General features: G+C 40.2%; 1 protein-coding gene across 3 annotated transcripts in view; it reads right to left on the reverse strand.

The window, feature by feature from the left end:
• TARSL2 (threonyl-tRNA synthetase like 2) overlaps positions 1–17,915 on the reverse strand; it is a 24,158-nt gene extending 6,243 nt beyond the window's left edge. Inside the window, exons 1-19 of one of the 3 annotated variants that reach the window (XM_026086088.1) lie at positions 17,679–17,915; positions 17,325–17,417; positions 16,312–16,502; positions 15,666–15,789; positions 14,378–14,499; positions 13,490–13,607; positions 12,794–12,858; positions 12,010–12,088; positions 10,598–10,744; positions 9,005–9,103; positions 8,482–8,648; positions 7,767–7,929; positions 6,759–6,896; positions 6,190–6,267; positions 5,994–6,094; positions 4,649–4,756; positions 3,769–3,841; positions 2,961–3,075; positions 1,849–2,837 (exon numbers count right to left, since the gene is read on the reverse strand). In XM_026086088.1, the coding sequence (XP_025941873.1) occupies positions 2,689–2,837; positions 2,961–3,075; positions 3,769–3,841; positions 4,649–4,756; positions 5,994–6,094; positions 6,190–6,267; positions 6,759–6,896; positions 7,767–7,929; positions 8,482–8,648; positions 9,005–9,103; positions 10,598–10,744; positions 12,010–12,088; positions 12,794–12,858; positions 13,490–13,607; positions 14,378–14,499; positions 15,666–15,789; positions 16,312–16,502; positions 17,325–17,417; positions 17,679–17,915 (2,367 nt within the window). In that variant the 3' untranslated portion in view covers positions 1,849–2,688. Of the gene's footprint in view, positions 1–1,848; positions 2,838–2,960; positions 3,076–3,768; positions 3,842–4,648; positions 4,757–5,993; positions 6,095–6,189; positions 6,268–6,758; positions 6,897–7,766; positions 7,930–8,481; positions 8,649–9,004; positions 9,104–10,597; positions 10,745–12,009; positions 12,089–12,793; positions 12,859–13,489; positions 13,608–14,377; positions 14,500–15,665; positions 15,790–16,311; positions 16,503–17,324; positions 17,418–17,678 lie in introns of those variants that run through there. The other 2 variants (XM_026086089.1, XM_026086092.1) reach the window with 2 other exon arrangements.
• Positions 17,916–18,485: the final 570 nt, after the last annotated feature.

Below are 18,485 nucleotides of genomic sequence, written 5' to 3' on the forward strand. Positions count from 1 at the left end.
CGGCGCGGGGCGCAGCGGGGAGGGGAGCGGCGAGATTCCGCTCGTCTCGCGGCAGGGACGGGAGCTAAACGGCGGCGGCCCCCGGCAGCACCCGGCCGGCGGCTGCGCGGGCCTTCGCCTCGTGGCGGCACCTCTGGGACACCGAAGTCCCGCGGGGGCGCGTGGCGCCTCGCGGCCTTACGGAGGAAGCTAACGAGAACGCAGGCACCTGCCCGCGCTGTCAAGGCGAAACCAGGCCTCGCTCGGCCGAGCGCAGCCTGAAAAGGGGTGAAAATCAGTGCGGGGGGGGGGGCTCCACCTCCAAGAATGGGCCAGGAGCGCCTACAGAAACGGGCATTTGGGGCACGCTGGTACCGCATCTAGCATTTCCCCCTTGCAGAGAATTTTGGCCGAGGGAGAAAATGCAGCTTCTGTTTTTACTGGAATTGCTTTCAGTATCGCAGCCAGGTCGAATATTATTCAAGACAGTGTTTACCTTTTCAGGCTACTGCTAGAAATTCGTTTTGCTGTCCTCCCTGCTTCTTCCTTTGCCCATCCTGCGTCCTTTAGTCTATGTATTCCTCCCTGTTTATATCCTTTAAGGGCTGCAATTCATACCCTTCTCTCTGCAAACATAATCTTATTAGTGAGCTATCTCAGGATTACACAAGCACACCGAGAAGATTAAGTTTCGTGGATGCCACCATCAGCAACCCTATGCCACCGACGCGCAAACCGGGCAGGCACGCTGCCATCCTTCCTACCACCGGCATCCGCGCTTTCCCTAACCGCGGCTTCCCGCTGTTAGGCAAAGCAAGCCCAGAGCGAGCCCATTCCCGCTGCTCTTCACCCTCCCGCCAGCGAAGGCCTCGGCATGAGGCCTTGAACACCCTTCCCGCCTCCCTGCGCGCCAGGCCGGCCCCGGCGTCCCCTCCCGCAGCGTCCCCTCCCGGCCCCTCGCGGCGGGCACTGCCACTTGCGCGACGAGCTGCCCGTGCTCAGCTCCACCACCCTGCCCTGCCTCGAGGAGGCTCACGCGCCGTCGGCGGCGCCCGCCGGTGTCACTGCGGGGCCCTCTGACTGAGAGGGCTGGAAGATTTGAATTTCACACCTCCGCCATCGCTGCCGGTCACCTGAAAACCTGGATGGGTGGCTGCAGTATAGACACACCTGAGCTGAAAAGTTATTCTCACATCTGGAAAACCTAGAAATTCACCTTAAAAAACTGAAGCTTTCAGTTCTGGAGTACATCACACAGGGCACACATATATCATGAAGGCCGGAAGTCCGTAAGAATGAGTGAGTGTATAAATATACATATATAATATTTGTAAATTTACATACATACGTGTGTGTGTGTGCATCTATACACACACACATATATAAAATCACCCCTCCGCACACCATGTTAATTCTGTAAAGGTGAGCAGAAAGCCTTTTTCCCAGCACTTTTTCATTTAATTTTTCCAAAAATGTTTTTAAAAGCTGGGGGAGGTCAGTTGGTAGAAACTGATTCACAAAACCAAACCAATACAAAATCAGAAATAGGCCTATAGAACGTACATATGCACAAGTGTCAGGCAGAAGGAAAACACTAACTTTGCATTTGTGTAATGTTTATGCACCAAATATTATTTTCTGCTTCATTTCAGTGGTATTTAAAATCACTAAGGTTGTATGCTATATTTGAGTAACACATCAAACAACCCTAGCTAAGCCTTGTCACTAAAAAACAGCTTATAAAAGTGGGAAAAAAAGTATATCGGTGACAATTCAGCTCTCCAAAAGATTTGATTCAACTGCCTGTAACATTAACTTTTAAAATCAGTGTGTAAGTGTAAACAATTAAAGTCAGATAAATACAACCAATTCAAATTCCAACATACTGTATTATAAAAAAGAATAAATGAAAATTATGTCATCCACACCTTCTCAGCATGCTCAGCATCCCAAACAAGCACAGCAATAAATTACAAACAGAAAGGTTTTCAGAGATGAATTTAGTGTTTTTTGAAAGGAGTTAAACTGACAGCAAGCACAAACAAAAGTAAAATCTTTGCACACATGGATATGGTAGGTAATTCAACTTCTTTCTTGGCAGTCACGTTTACGGCAACCAGTTATCCCATTCTAACGCATTCAGTGCCTTGTTTCACTGAGATTTCCAACAAAGACACTAATGTATTTGTAGCCTGTGAACATGGATTCAGAAATAATTAGGCTATCCCCACCTCGCCCACCATATCTGACATAATGTGGAGTCAGGAAAAAAAAAAGTCAAGCTGTTCCTTATAGACCCACCAACTGTCAAGTTTTGGATTCCAGGTCACGTCGGTTATGTAACTACTACGTGACTGAGGTAATTCAGCAATGGCAGCAGCAGCCAGGACGCTACCCAGCGTCCTCTTCCTTGACTTAATGGCATCCCCGATGCATTTACACAGTAAAATCAAAATAATTTAGTAGCGGTGTAAGATTTTTTTTTAAATAGCCTTTATCAACTAGTGCAGATTCACTGGGTTGTCAAAACAGTCGACAGTTGCACCTGTCCTTTCATGCTATTCCTAAAGCACCAAAATGGGCTGCATTTGCTTGGTTTGAATACGCACTACCTGGAAATTCTTGCAAATGAGCATTACTGCAGTAGAGGAGGAAAGAAATACTATTTCACATGGGCAGTTAATAAACTGACAGTAACTAACAGCAAAATCAGAATTCTTCTTCTGCATTTGGAGTATGTGAACTCTTAAATTTCTTGAGTTTTTCAATGGCAGAAGATACTGAAATCTCTCCATGAACTTTGTTGTCTCTTGCTCGCACGTTGACAGCATTATCTGCTTTCTCCTTTTCTCCAACCACTGCAAGACATACCACAAACAGTATTGGGCTGTCTTCCTGCATTAAAAACCAGAGTCTAGGCTAACTCTATACCCAACATTCAAACCTTCACAATGTTCAGAAATATAAGATGCTGTAATTACCTAAGATAAAGTTATACTGGGCCAGCTGTGCATTTCTTATTTTCTTGTTTAATGTGCAACTCTGGTCGAGATCCACATCTGACATAAATCCTGCTTCAAAAAAATCACTGCAAACCTAAAAAAAATGGAGTATATATTCTACACCATGAAATAGTACATCCTGTAATCCCCTCCAATAAGTAATTCACATATGTGCATAATTTTGCTCTTACGAATAGATATATGGAAGACAGTAAAGTTGCTTGAAGAAAACTGCACACAGATTTAAGCACTTGGCAGGACTCCAGTTAAGAGGGCAATACAAGGTAACATCCATACCAGATGTTTGCTGATCTCCTCACACAGCTACACTGCTGAATGTCAAAAAGGTTTCCCCAATCAGAGAAAGGAGAAAGAGGAGAAGGAACAAAGCCATTTATGCTTGCATTAAAGAACAGGGGGGAGGGCAGTAAAAGCACACATACTCAAATGTAGTCAAGAGCATACGTGCTGGGGAAGGGAGGAAACTGGTTCCATTCTTACTTTAGGGCAGATAATTTTATAATGAAATAGGAGTTACTATATAAGGTTTGTAGTCCAGAATATTTTTTAACAATTACTGAGGTATATACATGATAGCACAGCCCAAAATATTTGTTACATATCCCTTTCTCGAGCTTACACAAATTTTACAAGGTATGAAAGATTTCACCTATGGAAAAAAAAATGTCTGCAAAGTCATTAAAGCAATCCTTTGTTGTTCTAGGACAAGCATTTAAGAAGCTATTAAAATTGCTTGCTACTATAAAAAGGAAGGCTCTGTTCTCACCTGCCGGGCATACTCTTCAGAAGCAGGTCCCACAGGTACAACCATGACCTGCCGTGGAGACAGCCAGAACGGCCTGGCAAGTATATTAACAACAATATGAAAGAAATGTGTATTTTACACCTGTGTATCAGCAGTCGTATTTCCCAATAATAAATTTCTTTACTTTATAAAAATATTTATGCAAGCTAAAGATGTTGGATATGCCATTACATTCACCCTTTCCAGTTCACATAAAATGGCAAATAGATTAATCCAGGTTAAATGACATATGCACAACTTCGAGCTTCTGTTCACTTCCTAGCTGGTTTCACAATTTTTAACATAATTTTAATTTTACACATATTATCCACTTTTATTTATTATATACCTTTATAGTGATGGGTGGACAGTTTGAAAGTGAGAATTAACCCTTTCTTAATACTTCCATCCATTAACGGAGATATATCTTCAGAGCTAATTCAAGATGAAATAAAACATCTTATAAATTAAAAAAAATTTTCATTCAAGACTAATTCATGTCTGTATATATAACTACTTTACACGTTTAACCTCTTCCCGGTATAAAAGCATGACTTTTTAAGATTAAAAAAAGGACCAAGTAAAATGGAATATTAATACATTTAATTACAATTCTTATTTCTGTTACATTGTATAATTTTTCCTTACAGTTTCATAAAATTGACTTTCTAATCATGAACTACAAATATAAGGATATCATACAGCTCAGACCACAAAAATAAGACTTCTTTTTCTTGTTTTCTTACCTACTAACTTTGAGAAAATTCTAGGAAAATTATTTTGCATTATGATATACAGGAAGCATCTATATTTTCTAGCTACATTGTTAAATGTTCCCTAAAAATGTATTTGTGCCACTTACCATTTTCCTCCATAATTTTCTGCTAAAATAGCTATCATTCTCTCCACAGACCCCAAGATAGCTCTGTGAATAATCACTGGCCGTTTTTTATCATCACCACCATCCTTACTGGAAAAGATAGGTAAAGATTAAAAAAAAAAAAAAAAAAAATCCTTCTCTTAGCCCATACACAAATATTCCTACTAACAATTTTGACTCTACTTTTCATGGAAGAACAAAATGGAATTATTTATACTTCTGTAAAATCTACTACTTTTACTAAAGAACTTGCTTTCTCTATGTCATCCGGGCTTTTAAAGAAACATCTAATAATCATAACAACTAAAAACATTCATGCCTAGTGGCATAGGCACAAATTCCTAGATTTTAAAAGATGCTCAACTCTACAGTTTGAGTCCAAAGCTCTGACTCAGGTCCATTTCTGTGCATTTTAATATTTTATACTCTTCCTCTCCGTTTTCCTCTATGATTGCATTTATTTTGTTGCAAAGAATCTTACCTGCTCTCACTGTTCATTTCCTTCCTTAAGTTACAATCCTGTGATTAAAAAAAAAGAAAAAAAGAAAAAAAGAAAAAGAAAAGAAAAGAAAGAAAAAGAAAGAAGGAAGGAAGGAAAAAAAAGAGCCAGCTGCTGTTTGTATCAGTATTATGATCTACCAGAGGACTGGGACATCTATTGAAAAATATGCAGCAGGACCAAAAATAATGAAGATTCGGTTTCTATCTTCCCCATCAAGTTCTTTAGAATATACAAAAATAATCATTTAAAAAAAAAAGTGTTTTCAAGGCAACATGGTACTAAGACTAATTTACTCAGTGGATAAAACATCCTTCTTCCTAGCTGGAAGCCAAAGTGGGATTTCCTTTAAAAAGTGTTAAGGTGTGTGTTTGTCCTTCAAGGTGAAATAACTTTAACTGATAAGAACTATGAACATACCAAATCTTTAACATGTGTTTGAATTTGTATACAACATCTTCACAGGAGAGATGGTGACTACGCTGAAAGTGAAAATTAGCTCAACCCAGTCTCTTTAAAGACTATATATGATCTGGAGAACTGGCAGATAAGACACGCAGATCATCATTTTTTTCCTGTAATTAGTGGCATTTACAATTAAACTGAGTTATCATGACACTGAGGAAAATTTTCAAGTTCATGACTCAGTCCAAGTACTAACCTCCACTCACAGATGTTTCTCCCCTTAAACCATTCACGTTACTTACATACAGAATAGCAGTTTAATGAGCAGTTTAACCTCAGTTTAATGAGAATTACAAATATTGAAAGTAAATTATCATTTTTGAGGGCATTTAAAAGAGGAAGATAAGTTGTTTAACCACTCACCCAACATAAGTAAGATTAAATCGAATGGGTAGTTGAAAGTCAAGCTGGATAGTAGCACACTGATGGTATCTGCCAATAGCATCTTTAATTTTAATATCAATCTGTCAAGCAAAATATCACAGTTACTAGGTACAGTTTGTCTGCATTTTGTCTGTAATCTTGTCCCAAAGTTGTATTAAAATACTGATTTACTAACCTTGGGACCATAAAAGGCTCCATCTCCTGGATTCAACTGCCATGGTTCTCCAAAGTTATTCAAGCTGCTTTGAAGTTGCTAATTATAAAAATAAATAAATAAAAGAAGAATGTTTAAAACTTTACAGGTATCTCAGGGTCTTCCATTACTGTAAAAGTAAAAGCATTTGGCTACACTAGATCATGTAGCCTCTGAAATACCAAGGGTGCTTTGTACTTTGTCACGCTCCCCATGGGCAGCATGACTCCTGCTGTTCAAACTTTCAGTCGTTTATGATAAACAATCTTGAAATAAGAGTAGTTTCTTGTAAAAATTTTGTGATTATTCTGAATTTGAAAAAATATTAATAAATAGAATCAGTTCAAAATAAGGGCCTAAGTAAGAGCCAGACAGTTGTCATTTTATACAGAAAGTCCATATTTTATACAGCTTTTCAACAAGCATTTTCATTTGGTATGCTATTTAGCATCTGATTTAAACAATCTCACTAACTTCAGTATTCAACATGAAAAAAATTAGTTAAATATCCATTTCTGAAAATACAAATATTAAGGCTGTTTATGAATTACCTTTTCAGCATGATCCCAAATCTCTAACTCTCCTAGATAATTTTCAGGCCTTGTAGAAAGATGCAGTTGAAAGGTAAAACCAAAGACAGCATAAACAGACTTCAAGAAATCAAGACAGCCCTTAATTTCTTCTTCAATCTTAAATGTAAAAAAAAAAAAAAAGCTTAAAAATAGAATAAAAGATACATTTTGATGCAAATAAAAAAAGGAACTGGATTTACAGTATTCTTCATAACCAGGTTTTAACAGTTTCTGTGCACACAGACACATATAGATACATTCTCGTAAGAGTTCGTTAAATTAAAAACAAAAAAACCCCTATGWATGAAAATTATATTCTCCAAACTCAAACCTAGACAAAAGGTTGCTGTGGCTTCAAAGCATGGAAAGAAGAGTAATATTCTTACTAAGCCTAAGCTTCTGGAGCCAGACTGCATGAGTCAGACTTTATAAAGTGCGTCAATTTATTTACATAGTTCCACTGAAACCTATGGTATTATTGTCTGAATAAAGCATTTATTCAGCCTTAGTATGAAAAGCAAAGTGCGATGGACTTTTTTTTTTCCTTTGGGGGGGGGGGATTTTACCTTTTGGGATTTAGTTGCACCCACATATCTTTCCACAGGGAAAAAAACTAGAGTAAGTCTTATTCAGTAATTCACAGTTAATAACATCTCTCAGATGTTATCTTATCTTCTTTTGCTATAAGTATTTCTTAACCTCTAAGAAAAAAATAAACAATGCAAATTACAGCACTGGCGTTTGATAAATTTTTAGCTAGGAAGCTAAGATCAGCAGACCATTCATTCAAGCAGTACTACAGAAGGCTAAGACATATCGAATACCAGATGAATAAGAAGGAAGCAACCTAACAAAAAAAAAAAAGGCAAAAAACGCTGCAAATGAAGCATTATACTACAAAGCAACAGAGAGGAAGAAACTAAAAAGTGGAAATGTTTTAGGTTTGTTTGCTTTGGGGTTTTTTTGTTGTTTCATTGTTGTTTTTACCTGTTCCATTGTGCAAAAGATGTGAGCATCATCTTGCTGGAAGCGCCTAACACGCGTCAAGCCACTTAAAGTCCCAGAGAGTTCATTTCTGTGAAGAACCCCAAAATCTGCAAGTCTTAGAGGCATTTCTCTCCAGGATCGCGGACGATGAGCAAACATCAAGCTAGAAGGAATGTGAAGGAACTTCGTTTTTATCCTTCGTATAGAAGACTTAAGACAACACAGAAACTAAAACAAGATTAATATAGACAGTAACCACAGTATTTTTAAACATTCATTCACTCAAGTTGTCTGCATTCTAAAAGGCAGGCAAACCGAGGCACTCGGCTTGCTGAAGACCTCCTAGAGAAGCCACTGTGAGAGTAACAACCAGAAACTGTCGATTTGTACCTCCCTGTGATACACCACATCTTATGCCTATCTCTGTCCAATTAAAGTCATACTTACTGAGAGTGGTACAAACTAGTGTTAGCACGCAGACACCTAGCTCATTTAGTAGGAGGATCTTCCAGTAAGTCTACAAAGGAACTGCATTTGGTCTGCTTTGGGGCACCATAAGGGTAGATCTCCGGACAAATTATTTGCTTAGGAAAAGTAGTCTACTGTACAGCTAGCACACACAGGATAACATGCATTGATACTCCATTAATTTCCCTCAGCCCCACACTGCACAGATATAGTAAAATAAGAACATTTTTCAGTTGAGAGTACAAACCAATGTCCCGGACAGTTCATCGGCTTAAGGGCAAAAGTTTCCTTCTCAATCTCAAAAGAGAACATATTTTCACTGTAGTGCTGCCAGTGCCCTGAAGCTTCCCAGAGTTTACTGTTGAAGATGTTTGGGGACACAACTTCAGTAAAATTACGCTTGTGATATTCCTCCTATAAAACAAATTCAATGTTTTAAAAGGCGATACAGACAGAAAATAAATTTCAACAAGCAAATTCCTGATTCCATAACTGTATTCTTACGATGGCCATTTACTGGGAGACTAAAGGACCACTGTGCATACAGGTTTTACACAACTGGAAAAAGCACACGTCAATTAAGAATGCTTTCCCCTGCCCTAGTTTGAAAAAGGCTAGATCTATATAATCTTAGTGAAATTCTGGTATGTGTTTACATACAGAAATGTTTTTCTTTGTGAGGGCAGTTCAGTACTGTGAATGACGTATCACTTAAGTCAAGATCACAGCTGATACTAAGCACGTTAGGAATTACATCAGTATCTACTCACTCTTATGAAATCCGTGAGTGTATTATAAAGAAAGGCACCTCTGGGGAGGAAAAAGCAGCTTCCAGGACTCAAATCATGAAAGAAGAAAAGTTCTTGCTCCTACATCAATTAAAAACCATAATTAGTGCAAGACCACTTCAACTGTATCCCCAGTTGTTGAATCGCAGAAAATGAACTCTCTTTGAGAACACTCTTTGTTCACCAGAGTGAAAGACTACAGCAACAAGATGACTTCTAGAAGCCTACAAATCCTCAGCAACAGAAGTTATTTCTAGTTCTTACTCTTAGAAGCTTTATAGTAATATCTTGACTTTGTGACTGTCTAAATACATGTTTCCTCAAAAAATCAAAGCCTTAAGAAATCTTACCATTAGTAGCCAAAACAATTAAAAACACATACCCATCAGATCTGAGGGTTGATGGCTGAAGATTATGAGACAGTCATTCTTTTTCAGAGCCTGGCTCAAAAAACAGCCTCAGAAGTGTGGCTCTGGAGAATCTTAGTCTCTCATATATCATAGATACTAGACAATTTGTTTGATTGATACTAGATAATTGAGTGATACTAGATACACAGATACTAGACAATTTGTTTTTGAAAAGACAAAGAAGGAACCATCGAGCAAATATTCAAGGCTTAATGGAGTGATAGCAACAAGCATGAACACTTCAGCGAAGACCATTTTACTACTCCCTCCCTTTGTCACTGTTCTCTGTACATTCTTCCTTGACTCTTCTTCTACTGAGTTACCTGTAAGTTGTTCATTTGTGCTTATTAAGGCCCTTCACAGTCCCTTTCTCAAATCCATCAGTAATTACTGCGAGTTTCATGCCTGCATCCTCTTTGCCACTGATGCTAACCTTCACTTGCACTTACGTTTTTTTAAATAAATGCCTTCCTGCTTTCACTTATACTGCCTATTGGGCCTTTGAACATCGCCAAAGCTACTTACTATCTTCCTTCAAATCCCCTCCTTAAAACTCCACTTGCTCTACAAAATAATAGTAAAGGTGACAACAATTAGGCAACTGATTTGTGGAATCATCGCTTACCAGCAAGGCCGATATTAAGTCAAAATCTTTCATTATGTCAATCTAACACCATCTAACACCAACACTTAATTTAATACTAACATTGTTTATTAAATCTGGCAGAGGGACATACGAACGATACTTAAAACACCAGCTGAAGTACTATGAGTATACACTTAAGCTAGCTATTAACTTATCTACATCTATAATGAAGATTGACCAAAACAAATTGTAGAAAATTGTATAGAGAATATATCTGCTCTATGAATAGTTTAGTCTTTTAGGTAAGTAATCTGAAGAGATCACCGTACATTCAAGTGTTTAAGATACAGTTCCCTGAACCCAGGGGACCACCCTATTAAGTCTTCCTAACATTAGAGTAACACTTTGATGCAACTAACAGGTCGAGTTTGTAGAATTAAAATTTAAAAATAAAACTGACACTTCAAGAAATTCACAGAACTGACTCCCATTTGAACTGTCCAAATGTAGAAAAACATAGAAAGAGAATGAAGTCTTTAACAGGATTATAGAAGAGAAGTAGGCCATAAAATAATGTACCTTTCCAATTTTCCTATGATCCCGGTTTCTGGCTTCTTCCTGGAATTTTTCCCATTCCTTCATCATTTTGTTATCAGGGAAGGATATTCCATAAATTCTCTGCAAAGTCTCCATGTCAGCTTTTCCTTCCCAATACGTAGAGGAATTCTGATGCAAAAAACCCGTATTTTAAGATAGTACTATATAATCTCAGGAAGAGGAAGAATAAACACTGATCCACTCAAATGTTATGAATTTTCCTTGGGAAAAGATCTGTATCTAGTCATCCAGCATTTGCTTATAGCACACAGACACTTGCAACATCTTTTAGTCAGGATACTAAAACAGAAGGCATAAACACAAGTGACTGGTCAAGTCATGCATTTTTTTCGACTTGGGTACCTTATTTTAACTCGCATCATGTCATGTTTTATTATTTCACATTATATCTTCTAAAAGAAAAGCACTTGTTTAAGTTCAAAACATAATGCAGTAGGGAAACAGTAAAGACTGAAAATGTAAAAGTAACGCTCTCTTTCACAGTTAAATCCTATCCATTTTGACAATCAAACATTTAAATTCTGTATCTCAGAGTTCCAGAGATTTCAGTGAGGAAGCCAGCAAAAGCAAGTGTGCTGCATGCTCCAATGAGGCCAGCCAGGGAGGCTCGCAAAGTTAGCATCTGCAGGTAACTAACACTACATAGTTATCAGAGGCACCTGCAAACACTAGCTCTGGCTTCCCTGCGAGCAATGCCATTTTAAAGATCAGCACTTACATATCTGCCAGTGCTCACTTTACCTCCTTTATCTCAAAGATCCCATCTTACTAGGTCAGAATACTATTTCCTGACGCAATGAATGTCTTAGAGGTTCATTTACTGTAGAATAGAGGCCACATGCATACTACAAGGACAGCATGGCACATAATGTCCTAACTACTACTGATCCAAGCTAGGACATGTGCGCTGCACAACGCGATGGTGGGTGGAGACACCAGCACAGTCCCAAAGCGGTGCTGCCACATTCGCTTAGGCACCGAGCGTGCTTGAGCTGGTTCCACAGCTAATCTAGTCACTACTAGCTTGACTACTTTTTGCACTGCTCTTCATTACAGTGCAAGCATGTGTGTAATGACATGTGTGTAGTTACTCTGATAAAAAAAAGATGCTGCTAACGTTCACTGATGTAATGGTAAAGGTCACTGATGTGATGGTAAATAATCAGTAAGCCCTGGAAGCAGATGAAGGAGGAAAGTCAGTTCTGCTTGGATGACAGGACAGGGGAAAGAAGTTAAGGATTATTTTTATGGTAATACGCAAACAAAACAATACAAAGGACGCTGGCATAACACTTTGGGGGGAAAAAAATCACTGATTTCAACTGACCCCTGTTTTAGATAAGTTTAAAAGCAGAGTTAACTTATGAACTTACCTTAAATATTTTAAGAGCCTTAATTTTTCCAGTGTTTCTTACATGCGGGCCCCTGCAGAGATCAATCAGTGGACCACACCTATAAAACAAAACAATAGGTTATTTTAAAACACTCAAACATTTTTAAGCAGAGTCACTAATGGCATTCAGGGTATTGCTTGATATGTTTAAATTAGTAGGTATACATGTTCAAATTAAGTAAGTATCATACAACACTTTGCAAATTCAGTACATCTTAAATGTAATCGCACCTTCTACTTGAAGTGAATATTCACCCTGTAAACACTCAGCACGCTTGATCCCCTACAAGGGCATCACAGCACACTCAGCAATTCACATAGGCCCATATGTAAACTCTGACAAAGTTGGTCAGGAAATTTCAAACTAAGCACATCCAACAGCAAAAATATTTTTGTCATTCTCCAACTACTTTTACTCGTCCCAACTGAATGAACAGGATCCTCACCCTACACTGAGCTTGCTTTACCCATTACCCAGCCATACAATTCCATTGGTGGTAACTTGTTCTAATATTTTTCTTGAAAGCAGAGGCAATTAGTGAAAAGCGGGTTTGCCATTTGTCCACCAATGGAGACATGATTTGTCCTAGCAGAGGAAGAAAAGATCTCAATCTACAATATAATATTAATTACAAACCTAGGCCCCAGTCACACCAGTACTCTGAAACTGGAATAAAGAAAATAATTCCTTCTCCTTTCAATTTAAATGAAATATACCCAGCTGTAGAAATATTTTGTAATATATTTTTATTTATTTTGTTTACCTGTATATTGTGGTAGTTGGTGTGTCAACCTTCTCATTCAGGATACGACACTTAAACTTGTTATACTACACAGGGAAACATAAAAAGTTAGGGACATCATTAAAACAACTACTAAAATAATATTCTAAAATTATATATTAATAATGTAAACGCACCAGTAAAAAACACTATCACAAATAAAAAGTCACATGATCACATATACATATGTGCACATTCCTTCCAGAAGAGTTATAAACCATGAGTTGAAAGAGAGAGAGAAAATATCTTAATTTCCCTCAGAGCATGTTAAGCATGGTCATTACCACTTGAACACCTCAAAGCACTTTGGAAAGCCAATTAATACACGGTATAGCAAGACTGGTAATACTCCCTGCACAAACGGAGCGCTAGAGAACACAGCCTTTCTGGCTTGTTTCTGCACGTGAGCCAGAATGAATGTATGCTTTTTGTGTACCAATCTCTTTGTAACCTCATTGAGTTTAAGGTGTTTTTGAGGAGTAAGAAATTGTTTTATTATTGCTTTAAAACATCCTGAACATTTTAAAGTGATACGGTGAGGGCCAAAAAGATGATATCATTTGTTTTTGCTGTACTAGACAGGTCCTATTCTGATGAGTTAGTCACATGCACTGCTTAATAGAAATTACAGTTTTAAAAGGTCATGATACCAGAATCATAGCTACTCAAAAGATTTACCTTAAACATGTCTAACAGAATCTCCTTTTTGACTTCTAGCCTTTCAAAAGGCTGCTTCTCTTTTATGATATTTTTACAGCAATTCTCTAGTACTGGGAATTCAGAACTAGATACACCTCTAAACAAACAAGGGCAAAAGAAACACAAGTTAATTATATTGATATTCCCATTTTAAGTGACTATTTTCTAGTATTCTAATTTGAAAAACAAAGGACATATTGTGATTTTTCTTAGTTTCTTACTATCAATTGTACTTTCAGAGACTAAACTCAGAAATACGAACTGTATCACCCTAAACAATCCCACTGAAATCATTCAAAAACAGTCTTTGACATGTCTAAGTCTCTGGAAGATCAGCAGCTCAAAGCATATATGCTTTAAGGAAAAAAAGGTTCAAGTCAGCTGCGAGAGATAGTTTATCAGCTGATGCAGATTCTATATTTTTCCTGACTACACAGAGATAAATGAGGAAAAACAGAATTGTAGAAGCTGTGCACAAGGATTAGGCAAGTAGTAAACACCTATGAGTTAAATGCATACGTGCACTTCTACTCGGTCACTTTGAAAACAAACTTCCATACTTCTTCAAGGAAATCCTGTCTCCTATATCTCTCAGGTACTTGAGCAAATTTTACCCAACACAGTATTTCGCAGAACATTCAACAGCTGCAAGTCTTACGGAGCAGAAGTCTGAACACTGCTCTTAAATAAAATAAAATAAAATATATATACCTATATTATGAAGAAGAGAGACTCACTGGTTATTTTTAAATCATATCTGATATACAGCATTTTACTTTTAACATGCAGAGACATGACCAAGCAAAAATAATTCAAATCCTGAGCTTTAATGCTGATTATTAAAGTCCTTCGACACTGAAATTTTACCTATCTTCAATGTATATGTCATAATAAAATCCATTTTCAATAGGTGGTCCATAGCACAAGCAGCCACCAAAATAACTTTCCATGGCCTCTCCAAGAATATGAGCGCTTGAATGCCAATAAACCTGCAAATAAATAAAGTCAGCTGAGCAAGTCATGGGCTCACTGGTGCTGCATAATTAAAAATGAAACAGAGCTATATTCGCAGATGGGAAAAACACCAAAATTGTTGTTTAAATTCTGTGTGAAGGATAACAATTCTCTATTCTCATTATGAGCTACGCTAAATGATTAATGTTCATTTGATTTTTTTTTTAATCTGATAATTGCTAGTTCAACAATACAATGGCAAGTGTAGCATTAAAATCCCTTTTTATTCTGGTCTGAAAGACGATTATACCTCCGCATGATTTACTCGCTTTTTATAAATAAGTTTCTCGTGAGTTGAAAGTCCATGCAGTAATAACAACAGTTAAAGCAATCTAGCCAATTAAGTTGCCATTTTTCAAATATGGTACATTTATTAACAGGACTGTAAACCACATTACCAGAAATATCAGAAGAGGGAATCTAGTGACCCAGTAGATCAATAGCAGTCTTACATTCTAAGCCCATATTAATTTAGATCCTTTAATAGCCACTGCTACAAGATAGAACCTTTAGGGGCTCTTGAAATGCCTTGAACAAACTTAATTGCAGGAAAAAGTCTTTGAAAAATTAAGTCTAACTCTGGTGCATGAAGATAAACATAGGCTTGAGTCTGAATCCCATAAAACCTAGGTGTGTGACTTTATGTATATTCATCATTTAATTGACTAAGATATGCCTACCAAAGTTTCTAATAAACACTGCAGGTACAGGGACATATACATTTTACTTATGGCTCAAATCCGATATTGGACAACTTTTAGAACAGTCTAAGGCAACCGCACTTGCTTCCAGTGTCTGATCTTCAAACACACGGACAGAGTCAAACAACGGGACACATGCACTTTTAAAACATCAAACTGTTTCAAATTATTACATGAATCAAGACACGAAGTACAAAAGCTAAATCTCAGTCAAGAAATAACCTGTTTATGTAGAAGAGGAGGAAAAAAAAAGAATCCTAAGACTTTATTCACCCAGAGATTATAGGTATTTAATATTCTTTGACATATTGTGACAAATGTAATTTGAATAGTTGTTTAGAATTTTTTTTTATTCAAGATTTAAAAAGTGTAATACTGCAATCAATTCCATGTCATTCGTTCTTTTAGTCACATAGAAACCAGAGAGAGTGCTTACTTACAGCTTGCGCTTCTTCGTTATCAAACATAAGCAGCTCCAGAGTACAATCTCCCTCCAGTGGGCGATCCAGATCCCACAATTCACCATTCACTTTGGCAACAACTGCATTCGAAGCCAATCCTTGGCTGAAGAAGACAAATGAAGACATGAGACAAAACATTTGGGTTTAGATTTGTGAAAATATTTAGGTATCTAAACACCTTGAGACACCCCTCTACATCTTGTAGCACCTAAAGACCTTTGCATTTTTCTGCTTTTAAGGCACAGACAGTAAGTCCTTTAAAGGGCTTAACCTCATTCTACAGTTGTCACTGCTGGGGATCAGCAAGGAATACTGCTTCTAACAATATATTTTACAGTTATCTGACAACTCATAAGACTTCAGATATATGGATTAATTCCTAGCAGTCTCACTGCTAAGAATTTTTATGATCCAGGAACATGATCTCAAGCATCACCCAGAACAATAACTTTATCCAGCTATTTCTACATTAAACCCAAGTTTTATTAATGCTTTCCAAGTAATCCAAAATAAGAGAGTTGTCCAGCTACTACTGACTGTGACTGTGAATGCAACTGGGTAAGAGAGAAATGGTAGTAACGGATTTACCACTCCAAAAGTACAACTCCTTCAATCTGCAGGTTACCTAATTCCTAGAGCTAACTGATACGGCGTGGTTTTCCAGGATTCCCCTTCAGCCACCTTTCCATCTGTCAGAATAATTTTGATTGGTTTGCTCTGGTTGGCCGCTCTGTAAGCTAGCAAAGCATCATGTTCCTTTTTCAGTGCTTCATAAAGCTTCAGTCTGTCTTCTATGAAGCTTGGCTCACACTGCAGCTGTAACAATAAACAAATACATGAAATCACACATGATAACAAAAAAAAAAAAAGTATGAGAAATTGAATACAGGCGTTTACAGTGTTCATGCATCCTTGGAGGTTCCAACTGAGATCAGGCTTCACTGGCTAGAATTTATATTAACGTGCAGTAAAGTATTTGTAAATAATTATACACAGAATGGTCCTGTTCAAGTTGCTGATTGCTTTATAGTGGCTTTTCAGTTTCCAGTGCACCTTCATTCACCTGTGCCTAAAGGCTTTGCGTGTTCTGACTTCAGGAAGCACCACACGTTCTTGTCTCAGAACTTGCATTTGGCTGACTTCACGGAGAAGTTTGGAGCACTTCAACCAGACCTCGCTTCTGCCAGAGCATTCAACGTATCAGATCCAAATAGCTCAAGAAAGTTCAGAGGAATTTTCTTTTAGCTTAGCATAAAGAGAATTATTAAAGCCTGCTGAACTGTGGCCACTGCTGTTAGTATCCCCTACAGCCATCCCCCGCATCTTCCACTGCGCGACTGTTCACGAAACACCGAAGTATCCCGCCCCTACCCCTTCTTTCCCCATAGAGCTAAGAATGCGTAAGTAGGCCTGCTAAAGATGTGCAAGATAATCAGACAACAGAAGTTTTCCATATGCATGCTACAGAAGACCTTCCTCCCCAAACTGGAAATTACGGAGTACAGCAAAGTATTCCAGATGTCCTACGCATCGCACGCAACGCCCGACAAAGCTAAGGACGGCTCCTTTCCTGAACCCAGCCAAAGTGCAGGTCCTCCTCTTTCATTATGTTATCTTACGCCTCAGACAACCGCTTACATGGCGCCGGTGTCCACTCACGACTTCTTTTTCCTTTTTCTGTTCACCTTCATCGTCGCTCCCCGCAGCGGCCGCACTCGCACGGGAAGCCTTCTGCAAAGAGCGACGAGTGAGGCGCAGCAGGCGCTGCGGGGACGCTCCCGCCAAAGGCGCCGGCCCCGAAGGCGGCCGCAGCCGCAGCCGCGGGGGGTGTCGAGGCGGGCGGCCGCCGAGCCGGCTGTGCCGCGGGGACGCCGCAGCCCGGCGAGCTCCCCCTCCCCCCCCGGCGCCACCGAGACCCCCGCGTCCCCCCGGCGAGAGCCCGGCGGGCCGAAGCAGCCCAACAGCAGTAAAACCCCGGGCGGCCCCGGCTACCTGGCCGCGCTGCGCCGCCCGGGCCAGCTCGGCCGCCAGGCTGCGGCGCAGGTGCAGCAGGCGGTAGCGCAGCTTCTCGTTCTCGGCCCGCAGCCGCTGCAGCTCGGGGCTGGGGCTGGGGCTGCGGGCGCCGCGCGGCGCCTCCGGCTCCCGCAGGCGGCCGATCTCCGCCGCCAGCCAGCGCAGCTCCCGCTCCTGCCGCGACAGCCGCAGCGACACCGCCTCGGCGGCGGCCATCTTCTCCCCCCGTCGCGCTGCGGCGAGGGCGCCTGCCGCGCCGCCCCGCGGCCGCGAGGCGAGGCGGAGGCGAGGGGAGGCGGAGGCCGCCGCGCTGCTGCCGCCCTGCCCTGCCCTGCCCTGCCCTCGGCGGGCGCCTCGTGCTCGTGCCGAGCCCTCGCCGGGGGCTCACGGCTGGCGCCTAGCCGCCCGCAGCCCGTTCCTGCCCCTGCCCTTGCCCCTGCCCCGGGCGTGCGCGGCCCCTCCGCAGAGCTCTGCCCGCGCCCGCCGCCCGGGAGAGCGGGCCGCACCGGCCGCACCGGCGGCTCCGAGGCACCACGGCGGCCTGACCGTGCCCTTCCGCGCCGAGCCCAGGCAGGAGCCGCTCACGTCTGCAACAGGGAGGGGAAAAAAGCATGTTAAGTTTGGGGTTTTCTGTATTCATCCCGAGTAGCCCACTTAGCACCCAGAGACCTCCTTTTTCTGTTAACCACCCCCCCAAAAAAAAAAAAAAACCCCACTAAATAAATAGTACTCGGTATATACTTTCAAAAGACCTGCATGTAATACCACGGATGCCTTAGTCCTTGT

This window comes from Apteryx rowi, unplaced genomic scaffold (assembly GCF_003343035.1).
Source record: "Apteryx rowi isolate R43461 unplaced genomic scaffold, aptRow1 scaffold_680, whole genome shotgun sequence".
NCBI lineage: Eukaryota > Metazoa > Chordata > Aves > Apterygiformes > Apterygidae > Apteryx > Apteryx rowi.